Source organism: Danio aesculapii, chromosome 13 (assembly GCF_903798145.1).
Source record: "Danio aesculapii chromosome 13, fDanAes4.1, whole genome shotgun sequence".
Taxonomy (NCBI): domain Eukaryota; kingdom Metazoa; phylum Chordata; class Actinopteri; order Cypriniformes; family Danionidae; genus Danio; species Danio aesculapii.
In genome coordinates, this window is record NC_079447.1 from 30441827 (window position 1) to 30465792 (window position 23966).

The 23966-nt window shown below is 36.8% G+C and overlaps 1 protein-coding gene across 2 annotated transcripts in view; it reads right to left on the minus strand.

The window, feature by feature from the left end:
* The window catches only part of bmpr1aa (bone morphogenetic protein receptor, type IAa), a 29453-nt gene that overhangs the window by 2646 nt on the left and 2841 nt on the right, over nt 1-23966 (minus strand). The window contains exons 2-12 of one of the 2 annotated variants that reach the window (XM_056471194.1): nt 20243-20380; nt 13397-13669; nt 4834-4990; nt 4638-4740; nt 4456-4552; nt 3962-4052; nt 3487-3625; nt 3212-3404; nt 2580-2877; nt 2282-2457; nt 1577-1707 (exon numbers count right to left, since the gene is read on the minus strand). In XM_056471194.1, coding sequence (XP_056327169.1) covers nt 1577-1707; nt 2282-2457; nt 2580-2877; nt 3212-3404; nt 3487-3625; nt 3962-4052; nt 4456-4552; nt 4638-4740; nt 4834-4990; nt 13397-13466 — 1455 coding nt within the window. In that variant the 5' untranslated portion in view covers nt 13467-13669; nt 20243-20380. Of the gene's footprint in view, nt 1-1576; nt 1708-2281; nt 2458-2579; nt 2878-3211; nt 3405-3486; nt 3626-3961; nt 4053-4455; nt 4553-4637; nt 4741-4833; nt 4994-13396; nt 13670-20242; nt 20381-23966 lie in introns of both variants that reach the window. The other variant, XM_056471193.1, reaches the window with a different exon arrangement.

Sequence of the window (23966 nt, forward strand, 5' to 3'; positions counted from 1 at the left end):
ACCAAACTGTTGGCTTGTGCCTAAACCATTCAGAAACTGAATACAGTTTATGTGACCTTAGGTTTGCGGTCACCTGTTTGTCCTGTTCGTATTAGAGATCTGCACGGGACAGTCTATCTCATTTACACACACGCAAACAACAGACACACACACACACACACATAGCACCAAGCCAGCGACGCACACCATCACGCTCACTCTCATTCACACACACACATAAACAGTATCCACATGGATGCTCGCGTGCTCGCTCGATCGGGAGCGATATTGTTAGACCACCCCCTCCCCACTCTTCAAATTACACCAGAGTCACCGACCGCTTCCGCGCTTTATTCGGAAATTTATACCTGCACCGCAAGAAATCTGGTCGGGTTCCGCAACTACCACTGTACAGCAGCGGGAATGCAGACCTCTAGTTCGTATTTACCACGTCTCTCTTCTCGTTCGGTCGAAACCCAAAATACTGCCAAACTGCAGAGGTTGTGTTCTTTTTCGAGACCAGGTCACTTGGTGCGCGACTCGCCATCTTACCTCACCTCTTTTTTCTCTCTCTCTCCTCCACACTGTCCCGTGATGACAATCACACATACGCATTTTAGGCATTAAATAAATAATTTTTAATACTTGTCTCCTAAATAAGTGCATTGTTTTTAAGTCGGTATAACGGTATTGAAACTGACACCGTTGCTATTTTTAGATCCTGTGGTATACCATATTACCACCCAGGTCTACAATGTGCTGAAATTTAAGTAAGCTAATTGCAAAAGTCAAAATGGAACAAAAAATAAATAAATCTGCGAGACTGTGAAAGGTGAACCGCGAGGGACCACTGTATTTCTAAAAAATGTTGGAAACCGGTAACCATTAACCACAGTATTTGTGGTAAATTAGTGTTTTTCCTACTATGGAACTCAATGGTTACCAGTTTGTAACGTTCTTCAAAATATCTTTTGTGTTCAACTGAAATTCATAAAAGATTGGAAACACTTGAGGATGAATAAATAGTGAAGGAATTTCCATTTTTGGGTGAACTGTGCCTTTAAGAGACCCTTGATAATTGTCAGATTTTTTCAAATGTACTGAATGGTTTGAATAAAATCTGCAATGTTTCAGTCAAGTTTATATTCATTTTAATGTCAGAACAATTGGGAAATAAGCATTGGAAAGAATAATCCTTATTTACAATCACAACAACAAAAGTGTTTTAAATTCTGATCAACTCCCATTTTCTGAAAATAAAAAAGAGCTTGAAATTACAATTTCGAAGAAATGTTATCAAACTTTTACAGTCTGAAAGAAGTATTTCCACTTCATTTAAACCCATACCTAGTAAATCCAGAGAAACAGATAACTATCAAGTGCTCTCTTTTTTCATAGCTGTGTATGTGCTGTATTTTTAATATACTTTAACCAAAGCTAAAATGGCATAATTCCAAGAAAAATACGTTTTAATTGCACCAATTGCTTCAAATAGCACTGCACAAGCAAGCAGTGCTATCTAGCAGCTAAACAAAACCGTGAACATTATCAGTGAATATACTGCCATCTGCTGGTCAGAAAGAGTCTGCAGACTTACCTCATCACTGTTCCATCTGTTGGATACAGTGGGCCGCAGTCCTTTGACACAAACGACCTCCAGCATGTCTTCATAAGATGGGTCTGAAGGCACCATCTCATAATATGGTAGCTGATACTCCTCAACAATCCCTTGGAAACAATCGATAGATTATTGTTGGATTCAATTTTAAAAACATGCTGCATCTTTCAGAAGCTGCCAGTTTTTTTAATAATATAAACTAAGCTGAGAGTAATATTCTAAAGTGTGTTTTACAATGCAATTAACATCATACAAGAAAACAGACGTATGGCTCACCAGATTTAGTTTGGTGGTGAACTCAAGTGAGGTGAACTCAAAGGTTTTAGACTTTCTGCTAATGTCCATTTAACATTATTGCTGAATTATAGAATATGAGAGCTTTTGTTCTCTTGGTTTTGATGGAGCAACTTAAAACTTTGATTTGGGGACATGTGCGACTCATGAAAAATAAAGGAAACTTTTTTTTTTCAGTTTTCAATGAAACTTAATTTAAAATAATTGTTAGTTGATGTTCAGTTATTTTAACAACTAGTTAAAAAGTTAACTAATCTTACATGGTCAATTTGTTTACAATGCATTTAGGTAATATACAGTGTTTCCTTATATAATTCCTTCAGAGTTTCAAATGATATGGAAAAGCTCTTAAGTATAATGAATTAGACTGAATTTTAGATATATATATACCTCCAGTGACACAGCGTCTAGCCATTTCCCAAATAACCAGCCCATAGCTGTATATGTCAGCCATGATGTAGGCCTGGAAATGATTCTTATTCAGAGTCTCGTCCAGCACTTCTGGAGCCATGTAGCGTCTGGTTCCCATACGTGTGCTTAATGGGATGTCCACTTCATTTGTGTCACTGAGGGAAAAAAAAAGTCCTCAAAATGACCCGACGAAATAAAAACAAGCTTCAGATTCAGATGAACACATCTTCCAAATTTATAAATGTACAACTGAAATAAATTCAAAGCAATGAAGCACCTGTTGAATTTGACAGCAAGGCCGAGGTCAGCGATGCAGCAGGTGCCGTTTTTCTTGATGAGGATGTTCTTGCTCTTCAGGTCTCTGTGAGCGATGGCTGGTTTTCCCTGCGTGCCGTAGATCTCCGTGTGCAGGTGACACAGGCCGCAGGCTGCAGAGAAGGCCAGTCTGAGCAGAGCCTGTGTGTCCAAAGTCGTGAACTTCAAATAGTCGTTTAGAGATCCATTCTCATGGTAGTCTGTGATCAGGTATAGCTGCGTAGAGGCTCCTGTGCCATTTATATCAGCAGCGATGAAGCCTTCAGGGAGACCAGAGAGAGTTGTGTCACATTGGAAAACATCAAATTCATCAGGGCTGAGCGCGGACTCACATTTGATTCAAATTCCACAATTCTTGACTTGATTTAGTGAATACAAATTTAATACATATACTAATTAATCTGCCTAGGTATATTGTACTTCTCCTGATGAGCTCTAAAATGAGGCACTTCATCCCCCACTTAACTGATTTATGGCTTTTGAGAAACTATGCTAAATCAAGCAAATTTAAAAATATATATTATTAGTATAATCTATTTTTTGCCTGGTCCTAGAATTGATACTCAATGACAAACATCATGAATGACATTGTACCGAGTATGTTCTCATGTCTCATGAGCACGGTTTGGTAGATCTCTGTCTCTCTGAACCAGCTGGCCTCCTCTCGGGTAAAGAACACCTTCACTGCTACCTTCTCCCCTCTCCACCGACCAAGCCACACTTCTCCATATCGTCCTTTTCCGATCAGACGCACCGTCTGGATCTGCTTTGCGATAGTGCGCTGCACCTGTAAGATGTGAACAGAGGCACAGTGAAAACCCAAGACATCAACAGCCACAGTCATTCAGTGTGCATGTGTGATTTCTCACCAGCAGAGGGAGTCCAGAGCCGCTGCCTGAGGTCTGAGACTGGTTGATGAGGTCTTTCAGGGATTCTCCTGCTGGGATAAAGGCCTCGTCCTGCTCCAGGTCTCTGTGGTAGCGCTGCCTCTCTGTCTGCCACTTATACCTGATGACAGAACACAGTCAAAACGTTTTTTCCTTTGTATCCTTGATGTTGAAGAGATCACTCCTGACTCCTCTTACAAACAAAACAATATTTAATGTATGTTATCACACTTTGAAAGATTTATTTTCACAAGCCAAGGAACAGAGTCTTGCCCCAACTTGCAGTAACACAAGAGTTTCTCTTTCGACAACAACAGGCCATGATGTGGGTGGCATGTGTTTTCAGAGGGCATTTCGCTTACAGTTCAGTGATGTGGAAAAACAGGCATGTCACAAGCAGCCATTATATGTAAGAGCTTCAGTGTGTTTTGCTGCTTGAGTGCAGTGATGATCTCACCTGTAATAACAGATGACAGTGACACAGATGAGAGCGCAGAAGCACACAGTCACTGAGATGAGAAAGGCCAGCCAGTGAGGGTCTGGTGGTTCTGTAAACAGATCAAGAGAAAACATGTCCATCATAAAGCCATTAGTCAGGGCTCAATCAACAGAGCATTTATACAATATTATTCATCTGAAACTAATATCCAGCCTCAATAGCCTGGCCTTCAGTTTCATGTGATCCTTATGATATCCTGATTTGGTTCTCAAAAAAAATAAAATAAATAAAATAAAATAAAAATGATATCTATATATATATATATATCCATCTATATATTTTTTTTTCCTTCAATGTGGAAAATATGCTTAATATTGTGGTGGAAAATAGTCAAATTAAATCACAATCTTGCAATGAAATCACTGTTGTGATTCTTTTAAATATTTAAAATGAACAATCCTCAAAATTTTATCATTGCAACACCATCAAATTCAGACATTGCTGCAGCTTACCTGAGTCTCGAGGCGGCAGCTCAGGCTTCAGGTCTCGATTACAAAAATCAAATTGACAGCATTCAATGGTTCGACGAGTCTGTGCAAACTGTGAATCCTGTGAAAAACCCATCTATCAAATGAGTACAACTTATTGAACTATATAAAAGTACAAATCACTAACAGGAAACAACTTTCTTTACCTTGCACTGAAAGTGTGAGCCCTCATATTTCATACAGCCTGAGCTTAAGATCACATCTCCATTTTCATCTTCCTCAATAATTGCGAAGCACTGCCCATTGGTCCTGTTGGGTTTTTAAAAAAAAATTCCATCAACTTCCATATTTAAAAAAAAAAAACACAATCGCGATCATTTAAAAGGTGCATGTGGCCCTCACTCGCAGGTGTTGTTCTTGGCATCATCGGGGCAGTGCCCTGAGCAGTGGCAGCTGAGGAAGCGAGCAGCATCTTCGGGTGCAATAGTAGAGTCGTCCCCAGGTCTCCTGGAGTCCAGTTTCACTCCAGTGCCCTGCAGCACATGATCAGGATTCTGACCTGCTGAAAATTGCATACAGTAACAATCAGTGACAGCTCAGAGACACCAAAGGACCAATCCAAATCTGTGCCTCCAGAAACTGCACAATTACTGCAGAATTCACTATTACTTTAGTTTTGAAAGACATTAATACTTTTATCCAGAAATGGATCTAAATTGACAGTCAACATGTTCAAAGTACCAAGAACAAAAAGTGCCAAGGCTTCAACAATACTACTAACCAAATTATAGTGAAAAACAGTTTAACACTTATGACAATAAATGATTTTTTTTTAGGAAATATTAAAATGATTTCCGAAGGATCAGAAGATTGTCTGCTTAGAATTGTATTTTACAGCTTTTCCAAATAAAAATATTTCACAATATTAATTTTTACCAACAGTGTTAATTGAATACAAATTTAATGAAATTATACAGTCCAGTTTACACATTTAATGCACAATACAGTTGACTGGTGATGAACATGAAGGCCAACAGCTCAAAGCACTATGTAGCCTACAGAATGCAGTTATATGACCCTACAATTCTAGATGTTAGGGCATAAACATCCCTCTATGAGTTTTTCTATTTCATATTTATATAATTTAATATAGCTTGCATTATCACGAGCAACAAGTGCAATCTTACTTAAACTCAACTCAAATTAGATTTTTTTAAACAACAGTTTAGTAAATAAGACTTTACGGTGTTAGTTTTTGCCAAGAGTGCCAATGAAAACACAACCTTTAAAGCCAAAGCACAACGGTTTACTTTTATTCAAACCTGTATAATTACATTCCTTTTGTTGAACATAAAAAACAAAACAAAACAAAAAAAAAACTAAAAACATTTCTCTTTTTAAAGCTAGTTTTTGTAATGTTCATATGAAGATTTTTACATTTAACAAAACAATGGCTTATATTATCTTTTGGTGGTTATTTCTCAGGCATATTTAATGTGCAACTAAACTAACTAAAATTAAATAGCCAGTATTTCACATAATTAATTTGAAAAAGAAAATGTTTGCTTGTGAAGACCTTGTTTTTTTCTTATTATTTCTTAGATGTTATTTCCTTTTGGGATTAAAGACTTCCACGACTTCAAACCTCATTCAGATTCCCCCCTGAATGAAAAGTGCGCACACACTCACAAAATTGAATACTTCCTATTTAGAATTTCAGATGAAATTAGGTTTTCTGAGCTTATTAATTTCAGTTACTGATGTTTTCTTATGTCACCATACACGAGAATGTACTGCTGTAGCTTTTCTGTTGAGACTGACTCTACTGCAGGCGTTCCAGTCCAGACTTGTCAGTAAAACAGCTAATCACTCACAAAGCAGCAGTTTGAGAGATTGGGCGGCAGGACGACATGGCGCTCTCTTTATCAGCTGCATTCCATCCTCAGATCCCATTACTAGTCTGTCTTATACAGCCTCTCCGTGTGCTGCCGATCTTACAATTAGTCTGGACTCTCCTACTGGACTAATTCTATTAGGACACAGTGATTAAATAGAGAGCTGGGCAAGATAAAGGAGCTTCTGTTGCTCTTCAATTCACTGCACAATTCAATGGATCGCCTTCTATGTACATAGACTGAAAATGTGATTGATGAGGACATACGACTCAATATGAACAGTATGAGGCTAACAAAATAAAAAAAGGATATACTAGTAGAAACATGATATCATGAAGAACATTTCCTAGCATGTTTAAGCCTATCACAGTAGGATTTGCTGTGCCACTGTTGAATCTAGAATGCCTTGGTAAAAGAAAGCACATTTAGCTCCAATGCAATAAATCTAAAATGTACTCAATTTAAAAGGGTCAGAAACAGCAACTTTCCAAATGCCCATATTTCTGGGAAGCAGAAAGTGCAAACAGGATTAGAGAATTCAGTCAAAAATAGATCAAACAAAAACAAAATTGCCAACTTCGAGAGATTTAATCCAAATAAATATGGGGGAAAAAATCCATAGATTGCAAAGAGCCTCACTACTACTGCATGATCTCTGTTGGCTGAATGCAAAAACAAAAATTTCTCATTACTGCTGATCTCTAATTTATAGTCACATATATTTTTATGTATCCATATAAATCATTTGCCTGGGCTGAGACATCTGAATCATCTTACCAGTGTCTCATTATTTCACCTCAAAACTTGATTACTTTACATGTTTTGTGAAAAACAAAATAAAACATTGTGAGAAGTTTCAGTGTTGTGTTTTGGTCTACACAATGAATGTCCATATTGACAGCAAATTTTGATTTAGTTTCAGTCTTCTGACTAAAATTCCATTTTAGTTTTAGTCTTATTTTAGTCTACTGAATCATTTTACTTAACAAAATTTTCTAAGATTTTAGTCGACTAAATCTACTTGAGTTGAGTAAAATATACTTGATTTCACTTGTGTAATTGAATTAAAAAATATTGAATCCATTTATTAATAAACTTAAAATTAAATAAAACATTAAAATATGGAATATAGATTTTCCACAGAAGACCAAAAATTGTTTATTTATATCATAAGTAATATGTCAAATTACATGTTGGCAATCAATCCACATGCAAGAACAGTAGTCTACTGACAATGCAAGATTTCTTAATTATTTAGTTAACCCTTTATTTCAACATGGTAAATTAGTCTTTTTGACTAGACTGTCAAATGGTTTCAAGCCATTAAATCTTTGAAAGGGCTTAAAAAGTTTTGATGGGGATGATATCGCTTTAGATTTTTCTGATTTTCAGTGATTTCCCCCCCACACGGTTTATACCGCTTCTTTTTCATTTCAGTTTATTCAGGTACTGGTGGATTGATTTTTAAAATGTACATGCTCGTCACGAATCAAACACCAAGGCTAATTCTGATTGGATATTTTGAAAAACAAAAAAGTACCTCAATCACATTTTCATCCTGTTTTATTAGCTAACAAAAATGTTGGCTAATACAAAATTTTTTATTATAGTTGTTTTCATAATCACTTAATAAATCGCTTATTTAGCTTTCGTCTTTTTTTTCCCCCCCAAAGAAACATATGTCATGAAATTAACACTGCAAAAAATGCCAGAGGGACTCCCATTTTATGAATACAAAAAAACTGAGATTTCTACCAAACTCTTCTTCTTCTTATACTAATTGGCGTGAACTTTAACCGAGGCTCTTGAGGCTAAAATTGTTATAATAATTGATTTCTAAAAGTGTAGGCCTAGTTAGAGTTACAAAATTAAAGTAAAAAAAAGGGTAAAGAAAATGAAACTGTGGAAGTCTGCAAAAGCAGTATCTTAATAATGGGGGTTAAAGAGTTGCGTGACAGCAGGAAACGTTAGCAAAACAGTTGATCACAACACAAACAAGAGTGCTGGAGAAACACCCTGAGAAAACAGAGCTGATGGAGGCAGCGCAGTTAAATGTCCAGATAAAGCTTGTGAAGCCAGGAGACGCTGCCTTTGATATGCTCAGTCTATCAGAACGATTCTAGACCGCAAACTAAATGATGCATTCAGCTTCTCAAGTCCTCTTGTTCAGGGTGCGGACAGAGTCCATATCTTACCTACTTAAGTGAATCAAACACACTGTCTCATGTTACTTTACTAAACTATAAAAATCAGCTCTTAAACAGAATTACACTGTCTAGACTTAATCTCATTCAACTGCTCGCAGGGGATTTTAATGAGGTCATTTCTGTAATTGAGCTACTTATAAAGCAAATGTAAGAGGTTGTGTGGCCTTCAGCCCAGGCTAAAGAAGACAGTCCCCTTTTTTGGCGACAGACCCCTACGCACAGTGCCAGGATGGAAAATCTCACATAAGGAGAAGGATGGGCAAAGATCAGATGGGAAAACCAGTAGTTCCCTTTTCTTTCCTTTACACTTGGCATTTTTCTCCATTCTCTGCACTCAGTGCTTAAGGAAGGATTGAATGATCTTGAATGCTTTATGAGGTATTTACTAGGGCTGGGTGTTTAATCAAAGACGACTTTCATGCACATTTTATCAGTAAAGCCAGTTCTAGTATAACTCTAGTGCATGCTTTCAGATGCAGCTACACAGAGTCGTAGTACACCGACAAGCTACGTAAAACAATAAAACTAAATTGATTTAATTAGATGATAATGACATCAAGACAATCATACTGTGATACTGACAGCTGTTTGTGTAGCTTCCCAATGAACCACGGTTCAGATTAGTCCTTTAGTAAACTCATTTAATAAATTCAGTGGAATGCTTGAAATAAACCCTTTTGGGAGATGATTCTGTAGTTGTGTGATTAATAGTCCTTCCGTCCAACCGTCCTTTCCTGGCAAGATGTGCATAACAATTAATCACCCAGCCCAAATACTTACTGCAACTTTATTATTATTATTATTATTAACTTTATTTATTATTATTATTGCAAAATATAATGGAAGTGGCAGAAAGAGCAACATTAACAATGTTAGGAATCTCTCAAGCACTTCAAAATAGATGCCAAGCAGTATTTCAGACTGGGCAAAGGAAATCTTTGCCCACTGCTGGCCAGAAACTGGTTGTGGGCGATGATTGATGTGTCAGAGTGGCCCATTAGAGCCTCCACATTCACATGTGTGCCTAATTCTGCTGCCAGTTACAGTGGAGACTGAGGTCTGGCAGAGCATCCCTCCATAATGAGACTCTCTAACAGATACACACCATTACACTCTTGACAGAAAAAAAAGAGCAAAGAGAAGACTTCAGTTAAATACACCATTTTATAGCAATTTATACTTTTACTGACATGACTTTATTGAATTTCACTTAATAATCACGTTCAGTTGTTTGAAAAAAGTTACTTTGAATAAGTCTTCATCTGGGGGAAAATGAATACTTTGCCAGGTGTGTGCTGGGATAAATTGTTAATGTGTTATTCCTGGGTTAAATTTGCATGTATTTTAATGCATTCACTCAGGGAAAGCAAGATAAATGCTTGCAAAGTCTGCATTTGAAATACTTTCTTCTCCCCTAGGAGGAGTGCCAACCCTATTCACTATTCAACTGTAGAACACTACAATTGCTTTGAGAAAAAAAAAAACACTTTGCACTGTAAAGGCAATTGAGGGCTTTCAGTCACCAATGTCACCTCTCTGTTTCTTGAAGATTATGTTTCTGAGGTGCAGACACCTGCCTGAAATTACATCTCAGGGGTGCATCTGATGAGCAAGGTAAAAAAGATGTACTATAGACGTATTTAACCAGCTGATACACAACTCTAACACTGAGAGAAACAACAGCACTTTGAGAAGTCAGATGTCCTCACTTTACTGCTGCTTCTCTGGTTTCAACCATCTCCTACTTTTCTGCTGCATCTGTACAAAAATACACCAGCAAGGACATTAGACTGATGTTTGATATAATATGAACTCGAAAGGAAAACTGAGCCGTTTGAAAATCTGACTACTGGGCATGTTACAAGACTACTTCACTTTCTCTCAGAATAATGATTAAAATACTGCACTAACAAATGCTCTTATACTGCAGTGGCAAGTATGTAATCTAAAAACCAAACTAAACTTTGGTATTGATGGCAATATCTGAGTGACTAACGCGAGTTTCATCATTAGCACATTATGAGTAGTCTTACTAGTGCAACCTCATTTTTTATTCAAGGTTTATGCACCAGTTGTTGTGAATGCTATACAGTTATGTGCTACTTCAATGTTTATTAAGACAATTTATCTTTTTTTTTTTATAATTTTTTATTTAATTTGTCAAAGATATCATTAAAATAGATGCCATATTAGTCCACAAATAAAATAAGTGAATTAGGGCGGCAGCTATCAATTATTTTAATAATCGATTAATCCTATACTGTAATCGATGTTTCATGTAACTGTACCCAATACATTAATATTTTTAATTGTCTTTAAAGGGAGTGTCCACCTCCCATATTTAACCTACAGCTATATTCAAAAAATTCTGAATTCTGTTTTCTGACTGAAACTTTCAGGATGATCCTGCTGTACTTATCAATGTGTTATCTATTTGAAAAAAACGGCACTTTAAAGTCCATTGAACAAAAATGCTAAAGTTGTTAGTGTTATTTTACATTGTAATGTTAGCATTTAGCCTTGGTGCAACAGCGTAATAGAAATGAAGGTTTTATAACTTTACATTAGATCATAATGTTAGCATTTAGCCTTAACACACAACAGCGAGAAAGAAATAAAGGCTTTACAACTTTATATTAGATTATAATGTTAGGATTTATAGTTTCAACACGCAACAGCAGAGAATAAAGGCTTTCTAACTTTACATTAGATCGTATTGCTAGCATTTAGTCTTAACATGCAACAGCAAAGAAGAAATAAAGGCTTTATAACGTTACATTAGATTCTTAATGTTAGTGCTAGCCTTAACACATAACACATCACGAAGGAAGGAAGGAAGTAAGGAAGGAAGGGAATGAGAGAGAACACTGGCTAGCTAATACATATAGTGGCCATATGACCTTTAGCCAAACTGGCATGGCGTTTGCATGCAAATGGATTTAATTTCATGTTACGTTTGAAAATTCAGTCGTTTTTCCTTCACTCTGTCGCTTTTCTACCTGGTCTGTTGATACCATGACTTCTCACCATTAAACAACCGCACTTCAGTTTAACGGTCCAGGAAGTCATGCCTTATATGGAATAAAAAAAAAAAACGAAACGTCAATTACTACATTTTAAATCGACTTTTTTTGTAATTGATTAAATCGAACAATTAGATTAAAAGTTTCAGCACTTAAGTGAATAAAAAAAACAAAAAAAAAAACAATAAAAATAATAACAGTCAAAAAAAGACTATAAACTGCTCAAGTCATCAAGTCAGTGTAAAAAAAATCAAAAAGGCCACTTGTAATATCTCAAATCTTCACACACTTATTAGGGGCTTAAATCTCAAGATCAACAGCACAAATAGACCAAGTGTTTCCGGAGAACACAGAGTGTTTAGAATAGTTCATACCCACTAGCAATTGTGACCGTGCCATAAAGGAAATGGTTAATGTGCTAAAAAAGGAAGAGAGAGCGGCAACAATCACTTCAACTGCTTCCTTTAGTGGGGGGCCTCAGAGAGGCTCATGGTTCAGGAGTGAGTCATGACGGGAAAGATGCCTTTTGAACTCCATTGCATGAGTAAACAACTCAGAGATATCAGACGGTGTCCTGACCTGATCTATTGTCTTTCCATAGACAAACTTTCAGAGTTGAAGTATGTTAATATAAACAAAGTGAGCTAAATTATAAAGCTCTAGGCATGTTTCAACTCAAACTTCTTCTTTTTTTTCTCTGTGCCCCAAAAACTGCTTTCCGAGCAATCGGCTGGTGATGTTTGCCTTCACAGCTCATTGACTGTCCACAGGCAACCATTAGAACTGTCACTGCTGAGTTCACTGGGAAAACGGACTTCAGTTTGACTCAGGGAGGGCGTTTTTATTAAACAAAGCTATCAGCTTTCTTTGACATCAGAAAACATTAAGTTATTAAGCATATGGAAACATTTACACAGGGGCATGTCATTCTTTCTTTGCAGTACTGCAGTTACAAAAAAGAAATAAAAAGAAAAAAAAATCCAGCTCAAAACAACAAGCATGCCTCAGCTTTAAACTGGTATTCATTGACTTACAATATTATATTGCATTGCATTAGTAAACAAATATTTATGATACATAGCAATATTGAGACTGATACTAGCTGCTCTTTCTCTTGACAGTCTCTTCTGTCACTCTCTAAGTGATGCTCATCTCATTTGGTCAAGCTGAGCCTTTTGTTTTAGGTTTTAGGATTCATCATCATCAAATTTTTACTATGTTTCAATTACATCTTTTTTTGTTGATATAAATAATGTCTTTAAGCTCACCTTTCAAGTCTGTTTAGGAGACAGGCTTTGAAGTGTCTGTCTGTCTAGTCTGCAATTTGTTCCTTCATGTTGATTGCATTTTATTCTGCTTGAAATGTGTCTTTGAGTGTCATGAAATATGCCTATAATTAAAAATACTACTAGAACTAATACTGATTAACATTTTAATTCATTGACTTGAAAAGTCTGAACCTTCAAGCCAGCAAAGTAAAGGACTTTTCTGTTAAGCTCCACATTGATGATAAAAAGTGCAGAATATAACTAAATTAAATGTATCGAGTGAATAGCTTTAAATATGAAAATGCTTTTGAGCTAAGATTCCACAGTGGCTCTGGAAAGTGTTCTCATGTGGGGTGCATACATATAACAAAGTGAACTCCAATGCCAGAGTTTGCATAGAGCAGTAGCAAATAAGTTACAAAACGTACTTCCAGCACTTTGTGTGAGCACAATTGATATACTTGTGATAGAGCTTATTTGAAAGAATATGAATATAAGCTACTGTGTTTTAAATAGAAAAGTGTGTGTTGTGAAAGAACATTCTTACATTTTGTGAAAAAAAACATTCTTACCTCCAGAGCAGAGTGTGAGAAGAAGAGAGACTCCAGTCAAAACCACAGTGAAGAACAAAAGCTGAGGCATTGTCAAATTGCCTCGTCGTAATCTTTGGGATAAGGATGAGATCGGGGATGATGTCTGATTAAGCTCCTATTATGTCAGCGAACACTAACATAGAGATGGAGCAATCAAAAATACTGCTCAAGAGGCAGAGGTGATGCAGAGAACGAGAGGAAGATGACTGGACACTAAAAGCTCAAAGATTCCTTCTCATGGGGTCCATGGCACTACAATACAACAAGAAACAAAAACAAGTGATGAGTAAGTCACACACAAATCAACACATCTTTCTAAGCAAGTTTAACCAGGTATCAACTAGGCATGGGCCAGTATAAGATTCTGACGGTATGATAACCTTGGATAAAAATATCACGTTTCATGGTATTGTGATTCCTGCTCTAATATATATTATTTTTAAATGTCGGAGTACAAAATAAAAACTCTTTTCCTCATTGAAAACGATATATTTTAGTTTTTGAAAGATTTATAATATTTTGCAGCAGTAAACATGTCAGGCTAAATAATTCAAATGAATGATTGACTTCTGCCGTCTTCATTAGTTTCAAAAACACAGATTTCTTTACAATTTAAAATGGCATCTTTGGATATGTTTTTCAGCTGAAGATACTGCTGTCCTAAAAAACTTTAAAAATGTAAATAATTTTTACACATACCTTAGGAACGGTATTACAGAAAATGTTGGCAGTTTTAAAACCTTGACTTTTCCAAACCGGGGTATACCTTGAAAACAGTTATCGTCCCATGCTTAGTATCAACAAACATATTTGAGTTTACATTTAAACTCTGTGAGGCTTTCAAATCAGACTTTCCTCTGTCTGTAATATAATCAAGTGATTTTATATTTCTATGAATCATCTATATGACCTGTTTGTAATTTAAGTTTGTAAAGAGTAACAAAAGAATAGAACCTGAAATGACCTTTGCAGATATCTAAAGTAAAGTAATCCTCTAATATTATGAGAAACACTCAGATTTTGTTTTTGAATGCTGTAATTTTCTTGATGGCAACGGACATCACTGCCCCCTTGTTTTTTCTGAGCTTGACCCCTCAACCCGTCAGGTCGGCGCTACTCTTGAATGCTGAAACATGCCCAAATAATTTGATGAAGGATGTTCCGCAATTACCCCGTTGGCCCCTTCCAGCGTTAATAACGTGATGTGTCTGTTCCCTTGTAGGCCTGTGCGTCTCGTCGCAATTAGTGGCCCTGAGTGAAGTCTGTCCTGAGGGGGGGACAAATTAGTGGCGGAGTGGGCCGGTGTCTGTCACTTCTGATTTGCCCAAGGGGGACAAAGAGCCCCGACCTGTGCCCCACTTTCACACATCCCTGACCGGATAACAAGAGAACAAAGCTAGTCTCCGCAAGGCAGGGGGACAAGATAGCTGTGCAGGCACCTACACACAGAGACAAGAAGCTGTGGCGCTGTGTGTGTATGTGTTTGCGCGCATGTGTAAGAGCGCCAGCATCAAGCATGACCAGGGAAGACCATGCAGAAAGCCTTCCCTGGTCAGAAAACCAAAAGGCAGAAAGTCTGCAGCAAAGAAGATAAAGAAGATGCCTCACATTTAAACACTTTAGAAAAGCATAGAATTAAGAGCTACTTTAAATTATAATTATACACTAATATGTTGCAGATACTATTTTAGAAAGTATAAACATCTTAGTATTCTACAATAAATAAAGATACTAAGCAGCAATGTTGCTATGTTTAATGTTCCTAGCTTTGGGCTCAGTCTGACTGTAAATGACACCAGTCTCAGTGTAGCATAACCCCTCAGAAATTAGTCTAACATGCAGATCTGGTGCTCAAATAACATTTATTATTATTATTTTTATTATTATTGTTGTTGTTAAAAACAGTTGTGCTGCTTATTTAATACATTTATTTATTTATTAACTTTTTCAGAATTATTTGAGAATAGCCTTGCTCTGAAATAGAAATCTTTTGGGATATTATAAATGTTTTTACTGCTGTATCAAATTAAAGAATTCTTTTTTTAAAATCTCTCACAAATGTGTTATATTGTAACACATATGATTACATTGTTAAATTTCATTCAGCAATTCAATCTTTTAAAAATAGGTTTTAAAATGTCTCTCACTGTTGCTTGATTTTAGCAATAAACTCATTATGCACCTACTATATTAAAAACAAAAGAGTGATTATTTTTATTTTATTGCATTTGTTAAAAAAAAGACATCACATACAAAACTTCCTAAAAGGCCAAAAAAATTAAAGCAATTTCTCACATTCTGCTGGTAAAAATATTTTCCTTCACGTTTCCTATCATTAAATGGTTGAATGAGTTAAGTCACCCACAGACTTGAAGACAAAACTTGGGTCTTCAAATTAAGGAAAGTGTAGAGAGATGGATACCCTTGACAGCGACTTACTAGTTTCTAATATCAGACTGATGACACTACTAAACTGTCACTTTGGAATTAAACCGTTTAAAAATCAAACATCCCAGAGGTCATGTCTAGAACGGACATCTATCAGTCTTGTTACTCCAAAAAAAAATCAGGGACTTTAAAGTAATATAAGGCACACCATGTTTCAGCATTTCATCAGACACTCCTGCAGCTTTGCCCTCTGAAAAGCTTTGGTGGCGCCATAATTTTATGTAAGGAGGCTGAATGAATAGGGGTATTGTATGGCGATGTGTAACCAAGGTGCACCTTTGCAGTCAACCTTATGCCTGACTATGGATATCACTCAATCCCTGAGGAGGGATTAATATTTCTCTGTCCTTTCTCATGAGCTGAACGTACTTTGAAGGGTTTTCTCAAATTAACAATCCAACATAAACAACACTTTACTGCAACCTACAGACAATTTTGGCAAACCAGAAGAGAAAAGCCACTGTTCTCAAATTTGATGAAATACTGTCAAATAAATCTCACCTTCCCATTCACTTCTAACTAGTTTGCATGATGACCAGAGTGGTCTGGTGTTCGTCTCCCCTTGCTCTCGCTCTGTAGGCCTGCTTTGGCCCGGATCTCTGGTCCCTCCTGGGGCCCCTCCTTACAGCAGGGCTCCCAGTACTAGAGGCTGCCTTCCCTCAGTGTCGGCGCTATGCCCAACATGCCTTTCAAGGCCTGCTAGACTGCAGGGCAGACTTTCTGGCTCCGCTGCCATTGTTTGCTTGGCTGCTTTGCGCCTCATCCCAGGAAAGGATTAGCATAAGAATACTTAGGCACATTGAGATGTGCCCCACAACCAACTCTCTCTCCTATCATCCTCAGTGAAGGCCCACATCTCTTCCTGACACAACACCAATCACCGTCAGGCAGCTGCATCGTGGCGAGTCAGTCAAGCAGAGACTTTGAACACAGCACAAGACTCCAGAGCTTTTGGTGTCACAGCAGTTGATTGCAGGAGAAGAACAAAAGTTAATCTGTGGAGCACTTGGGTGCAATGTGAGCTCCTTTGGCCAGATTCCTCTAAAGGGGTAATGGATTGAGACACCGTTCCTAGAACAAAGCCCCCAAAATTTGAGCACATTTGGCTGACAATTTAAGAAACTGTGCTCAGCAATCTAAGATTGGAACAACCCGTCTGTCAAACACCACTAAAGCAGCAGATTTGAACTCTGTCCTTAAAACTCAACTACAAGAGAAAGACTTCAAAGGGCACTCATCACTTCCGAACCCTGAACTGTTTTCCCTCATTTTCAGCAAAACCTTGGCTGTTATTAAAATAAAAAGCTCTTGTTTGATTGTTTTATGCTTATAAATAAATACGGCTGTGAAATTTGTTTATTATTAAATAATGATAGATCATTATTGTGACTAAGTGGGAAAACATTGGTTTACAATCTCTAAAAGGGCTTTTGACTTTTGAAGTAGTTAACCTGGGTAAACATAAACCTGGGTTATCTTTCTTCATGTTTCATAAAACAAAATTTACCCAATATTAGTTCATTCTTGTTATTCATACACAGTGGCAGATTTAGGCATGGGCAATATGGGTGATCGCCCAGGGCGGCATCTTGCTGGGGGCGGCACAGGGAGACGTGCAAATATTTTTTGCAAATGTATAAATTCAGAGTGCTAATTCTAGAAAAACGACATTAGGGGCCATTCACATTTGACGTCTTTTGCAAGCGCAAGTTTGCTTATTTCTATGTGCAACTGAAACCACGCTGGTGAAAGCAAACTGACGCATGTGCGCAGAAAACCATTCGTGCGCGCCTCACACTCCCTGCTCCTGCTCGTTTACAGGCACGCCGATAAAATATGTGCCGTTTATGCGCTGTGAAACCAAAGTAAAGGCCTTTTCTGTTACTTTTGTGATATGAGGTGTCAACACGCAGCAGGTTTTGCAAGTTGACAAAACTAAAGCTTTAATATGATGATGATGATCATATTATGCTATGAAGCAGAAATGAGGGGTAGAGTCAGGGAGGTAAGACCTAACATTAATTCTCGGCCTAGAATTGGGTCTAAGATGAACAGATAATTCTATAAAACATATTTTTGTATTTTAAAGATTTGCCATAATCAATATTAATTAATCAGTTATAAATTAATATAATTAATAAAACTGGAGCATATCACTCCAGCTTTGTCTTCACATTGTATTCCATTTACATTTAGGATTGTTTTCTGTTATTCATTTAGAATAATCATTGAATAATATTAATAATACATTTATTTAATAAATATACATATTAGGCAGCACGGTGGTGCAGTGGGTGGCATAATCGTCTCACAGCAAGAAGCATGTTCTCCCCATGTTGGCGTGGGTTTCTTCAGGTTCCCCCACAAGTCCAAAGACATGTGGTATATTGGGTAAACTAAATTGTCCATAGTGTATGTGTGTGAACGAGTGTGTATGGATGTTTCCCAGTGATGGGTTTGCTGGTGGGGCGGAGGTGTTGAGGGGCGTACATGGGGTAATTAGCCCAGGGTGCCATTTAAGCTAGAACCGCCACTGTTCATACACACATTTTCACACTACAAGCCCAAACTCTGTGTTACAGTTTTTTGCAACTCATATTACTGTGGAAGTATCATTGAAAGTGATATTGCCAGTGAAAGTGAAATCAGTTTAACATAAAAGATCTAGCATTGCAATTCCTTTTTATTTTAACTTGATTGACTTTTCTGACTATAATAGTAAGACTAAATGGCACATGATTGGCTGTCAGTTGCTAAGCATCAAGCCTTAATGTCTTTTAACTTTCCTCATGTAGAGTTAAAAAGCGAGTTTTAAAACCACAATAACCCAAGGCTAAGGCCAATGTAAAATGCCAACGTGAAAACAGCAACTATGTTTTCTTTCCAATTGTAATGTGATCTGCTTCAAGTTGACATATCATTGATCAGTTCTCACAACTCCATTTTAAACAGACATTATTTTATTTTAAACTAGAGATATGGCAAAAAAAAAAAAATCATCTAGATTTTTTTTCTAAAGTTTGACCAATTTACGAATTAGATTTTATTTTATGCGCAACTAGTCAATTTAAAAAAATTAGAACAACATGACTGAAATACTCTTTTGAAAAATATCTGGTTAAGGAATGTTGTATTAGTGGGCATGCCAAACATACAGGACAAACACCAGCAACAACAGTTATACTAATTTAACCTAAATGAATGTCCAATAAAGAATATTCAACACTAATGATGATGATAATAATAATACATTACATTTCTTTCCATCTTACTGCCCTGCATGTGCTGCCACATATTAATAACATAAGATTTCTGCTACAAAAAGTAGCGGTTTCATAACTGTTACATTATAATAAAACAAAGGTTTGCATTTTTAAAAAGTACCGCAGTAAAAAAACAGACTTTTTGCAATATTGTTTTAATGTCCCTGACAGTTTAATGACCAAATAATATTTCTGCTACAAAACACACAGATTTAAAATTACTCCCTTGAACATGAGAGGTTAATAAGGCACACCATCATGTGGTCGGACAATTCCTTGATTCAAGAAAAATACAGAACTTCTTAAAATGCAAATTTGAATTAATCTAAATAATTACCCAGCCCCACTTGAAACAAAAACAATTGAACCATTTTTTGGAACAAATATAAAGACGAGAAAGTCCACAAATTTCCTGGAATTGCTTGAGCTTAAGTAGTTCACTGCAAGTTTATTTTCCATTACCTGCCGCACACATTCCAACAAATGGTCTGAAGAGGTGGGTGTGCTAGGGTTTGATGAGAGCCAGGTCTAACAGAGACCTACAGTACTGCATATCAAGTGTTCAACTTTGAACCATCCCCGTAATTAAAATGACCCTAAGCTAAGACTTCAAAGGACACATTGTGCCACACTGGCAAACAGAATGTAACCTGATTTCTAACACTTACTATATTCGTGGTGATGCATTTTATATTTTCAGACAATATATATATATATATATATATATATTTAACTTTGAATTATCATTATTTAAAAATCACTTCAAAGATTCAGAAAATCTTTATTCTTTAAAAACATTTTCACAGCTTTGAATTTGCTAAGCTCAAGTCTGCGCCACAGGTGTGAGAGAAATTGGGTGTGGCTTTTGCCATAGACACCAGTCACACATGCATGAACTTTGACTTGTAAATGTTATTTCTGTAAAATAATGAATTCCCAGATCCAAACATGTGGAAACCATTTGTTTCAGTCTGGCCATCCCTGATGTAGAGAGCATTTCTATCTACTATAGTCATGCAATCACCACGTGAAAACACACTTCTTGTTGTACTGTAAAGAATATCTGACTAGAAGAGAGGTTAAAAAGAACTGACTTAAGCAGAAGTCTTCTTACCGTACAGAAAGATCCATTTCTGTGAAGCATGTCGGCATAGTGTTTGGTAAGCATTGAGGCTTGCTATAGGTGTCATTCGGATCCAGGTAGCTGAATGTCCAAATGGCATTTGGATTTTGGCATAGTCCCATGAAAGCCCTGTGATATAAGGAGAAGAATATTTTATGCAGCAAAAATGTTAACAAATTTGTTTGCTATCAAAAGAAATGGAGTTAATGAAAAGCCCATATCTGACTGCATCTTTAAACCAAAGTAACGAGACGACGAGTTCATAGATGAAACCAAACCACCCACTCTATTTTTATTATCCAGTAAGCTTAAACTATAGCAACACAGATGAAGAACTGCTTACAGTATTCATTTTGAAGCACAGACACTCAGATGGAAGTGAAAAGACAAGGGTCAAGACATTTAGAGGGTTTCTTGGTTTCTATTTCTGTCATATTGTGCAGGGTAATCCCATCCATGCTTACAACTCACTGGACAAAATCTTTAACTACTCCAAATTCACCCTTAAGTATTCTGTACATTTACTGATTACAGAAAATAAAATTAAAAAATGATTGGAAAGCATTTAGCGTCACACCTGGTTACAAAAGAATAAGTTCAACAAGAAACAGAATGTAACTTAATGTCAATTATTGGGAAAACAGTGGCTTTAAATGTAATAAACTTTTTTCTAAAAAACATCCTCACTCTATATATTATTCACAGGTAAAATAATTGATATATATAAGATCTTTAACACATACTTTGTGGCTTTGTTTTACTTTATCTATAATTTAGTGACTGCCCTGCAGCTTTATGTAAACATTTTTGTTTGTTTAGCATATTCTACATTTCTATTGGTTTTTATAGCCACATTGTTTATATAGCACTGGGTATGACGTAGAAAAACTGAAAAAAAAAAAAACTGAAAGGTGTTCATCTGCTGCTGTACATCAAAGCTGACTTAACTTTGACACACACACAAAAACAGTTATTCTTTGACAAGCAATTAAGCTCTTTGGTTGGGCTAACACTGGTATTCTAGATTTTTAAGCAGATTATTAATAATAATAATAATAATAATAATAATACATTTTATTTATAATGTGCTTTTCTAAAACCCAATGGAATATAGAATATAAAGTCAACATTAACTGTAATGCCTAAAGTTGGTCACAGAATGGAATTAAATTACAAAGGGGGAAATGCTGGTATAAACATGCCTGGTGTGAAAGGAATTCCTAGCATTACAACTCTCACAAGATGTTCATTACATGGAAGTCGGTTCTCTTTCTTTCTAAAATAAAATGGGTACATGCGGCTTTAGACCTTCAGACTAAATGGTTCAATGGTCCACAACCAATTTGCCTAACTGATAAGCTTTGCTACTTTGATAGCGTACTGTGTTGTTTGTATTATTTACTGATTTTACCATTTGAACTCAACCTTTATTCACCCATTACATTATTTTAATCTGAATGGTTGATTTTGCAGACTTTTATTCTTGTATTGTCGTACTGATTAGAGTGGCATAAAAGACAAATATGCCAAAAGCATCAGCTTGGCTTAAATTATAGTACAGTGCAAGCTTACTGTAAAGCCATTTTCTTAGAGACAAATCTAGAACAATGTTGGGAACCAAATAGTTGATAGTAACTTTCATTGTACCGTTTTCTTACTTTAGAAATCAATGATTACAATTTTAGTTTCCAACATCTTTCAAAATGTCTACTTTTGTGAAAGAGGGTGGATACAAGAGTGATTAACTTTCATATGGGGAGAAACTGCCCCTTTAATATTTTATTTCAGATAATAAAAATGATTTTAGTTTTATAAATGTAGTTAACTATAATAACCAATAAATGTATAGAAAATGTTTTTTTAAACTGACATTTATCATAGGGTAAAAACAGAAAGCATATATAGCAATACAGTGGCCTTCCGCCATAATGCGGTTCACCTTTCGCAGTCTCGTGGATTTTTTGTGTGCAATTTGACATGTTTTTTTTTTTTTTACAGCGCATTGTGTTCTGCGTCCTGATTGGTTGTAGACCCTCCCCTCAGTGCCGTGTCTCCTGTACAGTACAGAATGCATTTAGCTTGACAAGTTGATGTAAATCTTTGATCACTAGCGGTGTGACTCTGAAATGCTTTACATTTGCTGTAAGTTTTCGATAGCACCCAAAAGGCAAACAAAGATAACCAACGCACAAAAAGTTACATTTCTACCTTCCTTTAGCATGTCCAGAAGTTACACGAGTGTTTAAACGAGAGAAAAGTCTGAAAATGTTAAGGCTTATCTGAGAAAAGTGTATATAGGGTGTAGTGAGGGGTTTTACAGCCTTAAAAAATCTATAATAATTGTAAAAAATAAAGCAGACTACTTTGTGGATGTCACAGATATTGCAGGCTATTTTTAGAACATAAATCCCACGAATACCGAGGGACCACTGTACTACTTCCTATCACAGTAGAAAGGTTATCATCAAACATATTAAAAACATGATACATTTTACTGAGGTTTGATGTTAATGAACAATCTGTGTCTGCACCTTCCAAATCAAGCAAAAGACACTGATACTTTTTAATATGCATTTCTAAGTTAGAAAAAAACAAAACTGTCACATCATTAATATTACATGTGTGGTGCTACCAAGCAGAACCTGGTGGCAATGCTGCCGCTGCTCACAGATGCAAGTCTTGAGACCTTGTATGGATGCATGCAATTCAATCATCCAGGTCTAATATAACAATTTCTGGGTACTCCTTAATAAGACAAACAATCATTCTGACTCATTATTACTAGACCAGACAGAAATCTTTTTGGTTGTGTTTGCACTAACCCAACCCATCACTGAATTCACCCTATCCGGTGCCACTCTAAATAATTTACTCTGATAGCCAAAAGTATTTAAAGCAGATCAATACCATTAAAGGACAGCTGGGGCAAACTGAATAAACAGAGACCACTCTCCAGCCCTACACCAACCTCCCGCTGCATAGCTTTATCCTATCTGTCTTTATCTGATCTGCCATCATACTAACCAGCAGTGGCGTAGAAAGAGTTAAAAGAAATCAATGGCTCTCCCTCACTTTCCTACTATCCGCTGGCAGCACAAGCACAGAGGACTCCACAGCCTACAGTATGCATTAAAGAAAAGTCTGTTCAATAAAAAAAGCCCAGCAGCATGTATCAAATGGCTGTGCTCATCTAGGATTCCTTTTCCACCTTTTAGATTGGAATGATACGACTAAATGGTGGGGGTGATACATCAGCACCTTTACGATGGGACGGGTGATACATTCAGGGCAGGTCTGAGGTGGCCGTGTGTGTTTTTTCTTCTTGCTTAGCCATCCTGTCTCCAGAGCGGGTTGGGGAGAGGCGGGGGGTTGACTTTAGATGGCGCAGCAGCCTGAGGAACGCAGGCATGGATGTGAAACCTGATCTACACTGCCTCTTAACCCTCCCGCCCCCATACCCCCCTCCTCCCCTCCAGCCGCCCCGCGCTGCCACCTTGCCACAGACTCCCACTGCAATCTGATCCCTTGCACTGTGGCTGAGATTGAAACGCACTCCTAGATGGCTTCAGGGCAACTCAATTTGGGCCTGGCTGATATTTTTAAAAACAGAGTAGAGGAAAAAAAGCTTGCGTGTTTATTTTTGTGTGATTTTACGCAATAAAAGTGGGACCCTTGGATCCAAAAAATGCAGACACTAAAATATCTCCACAACAGA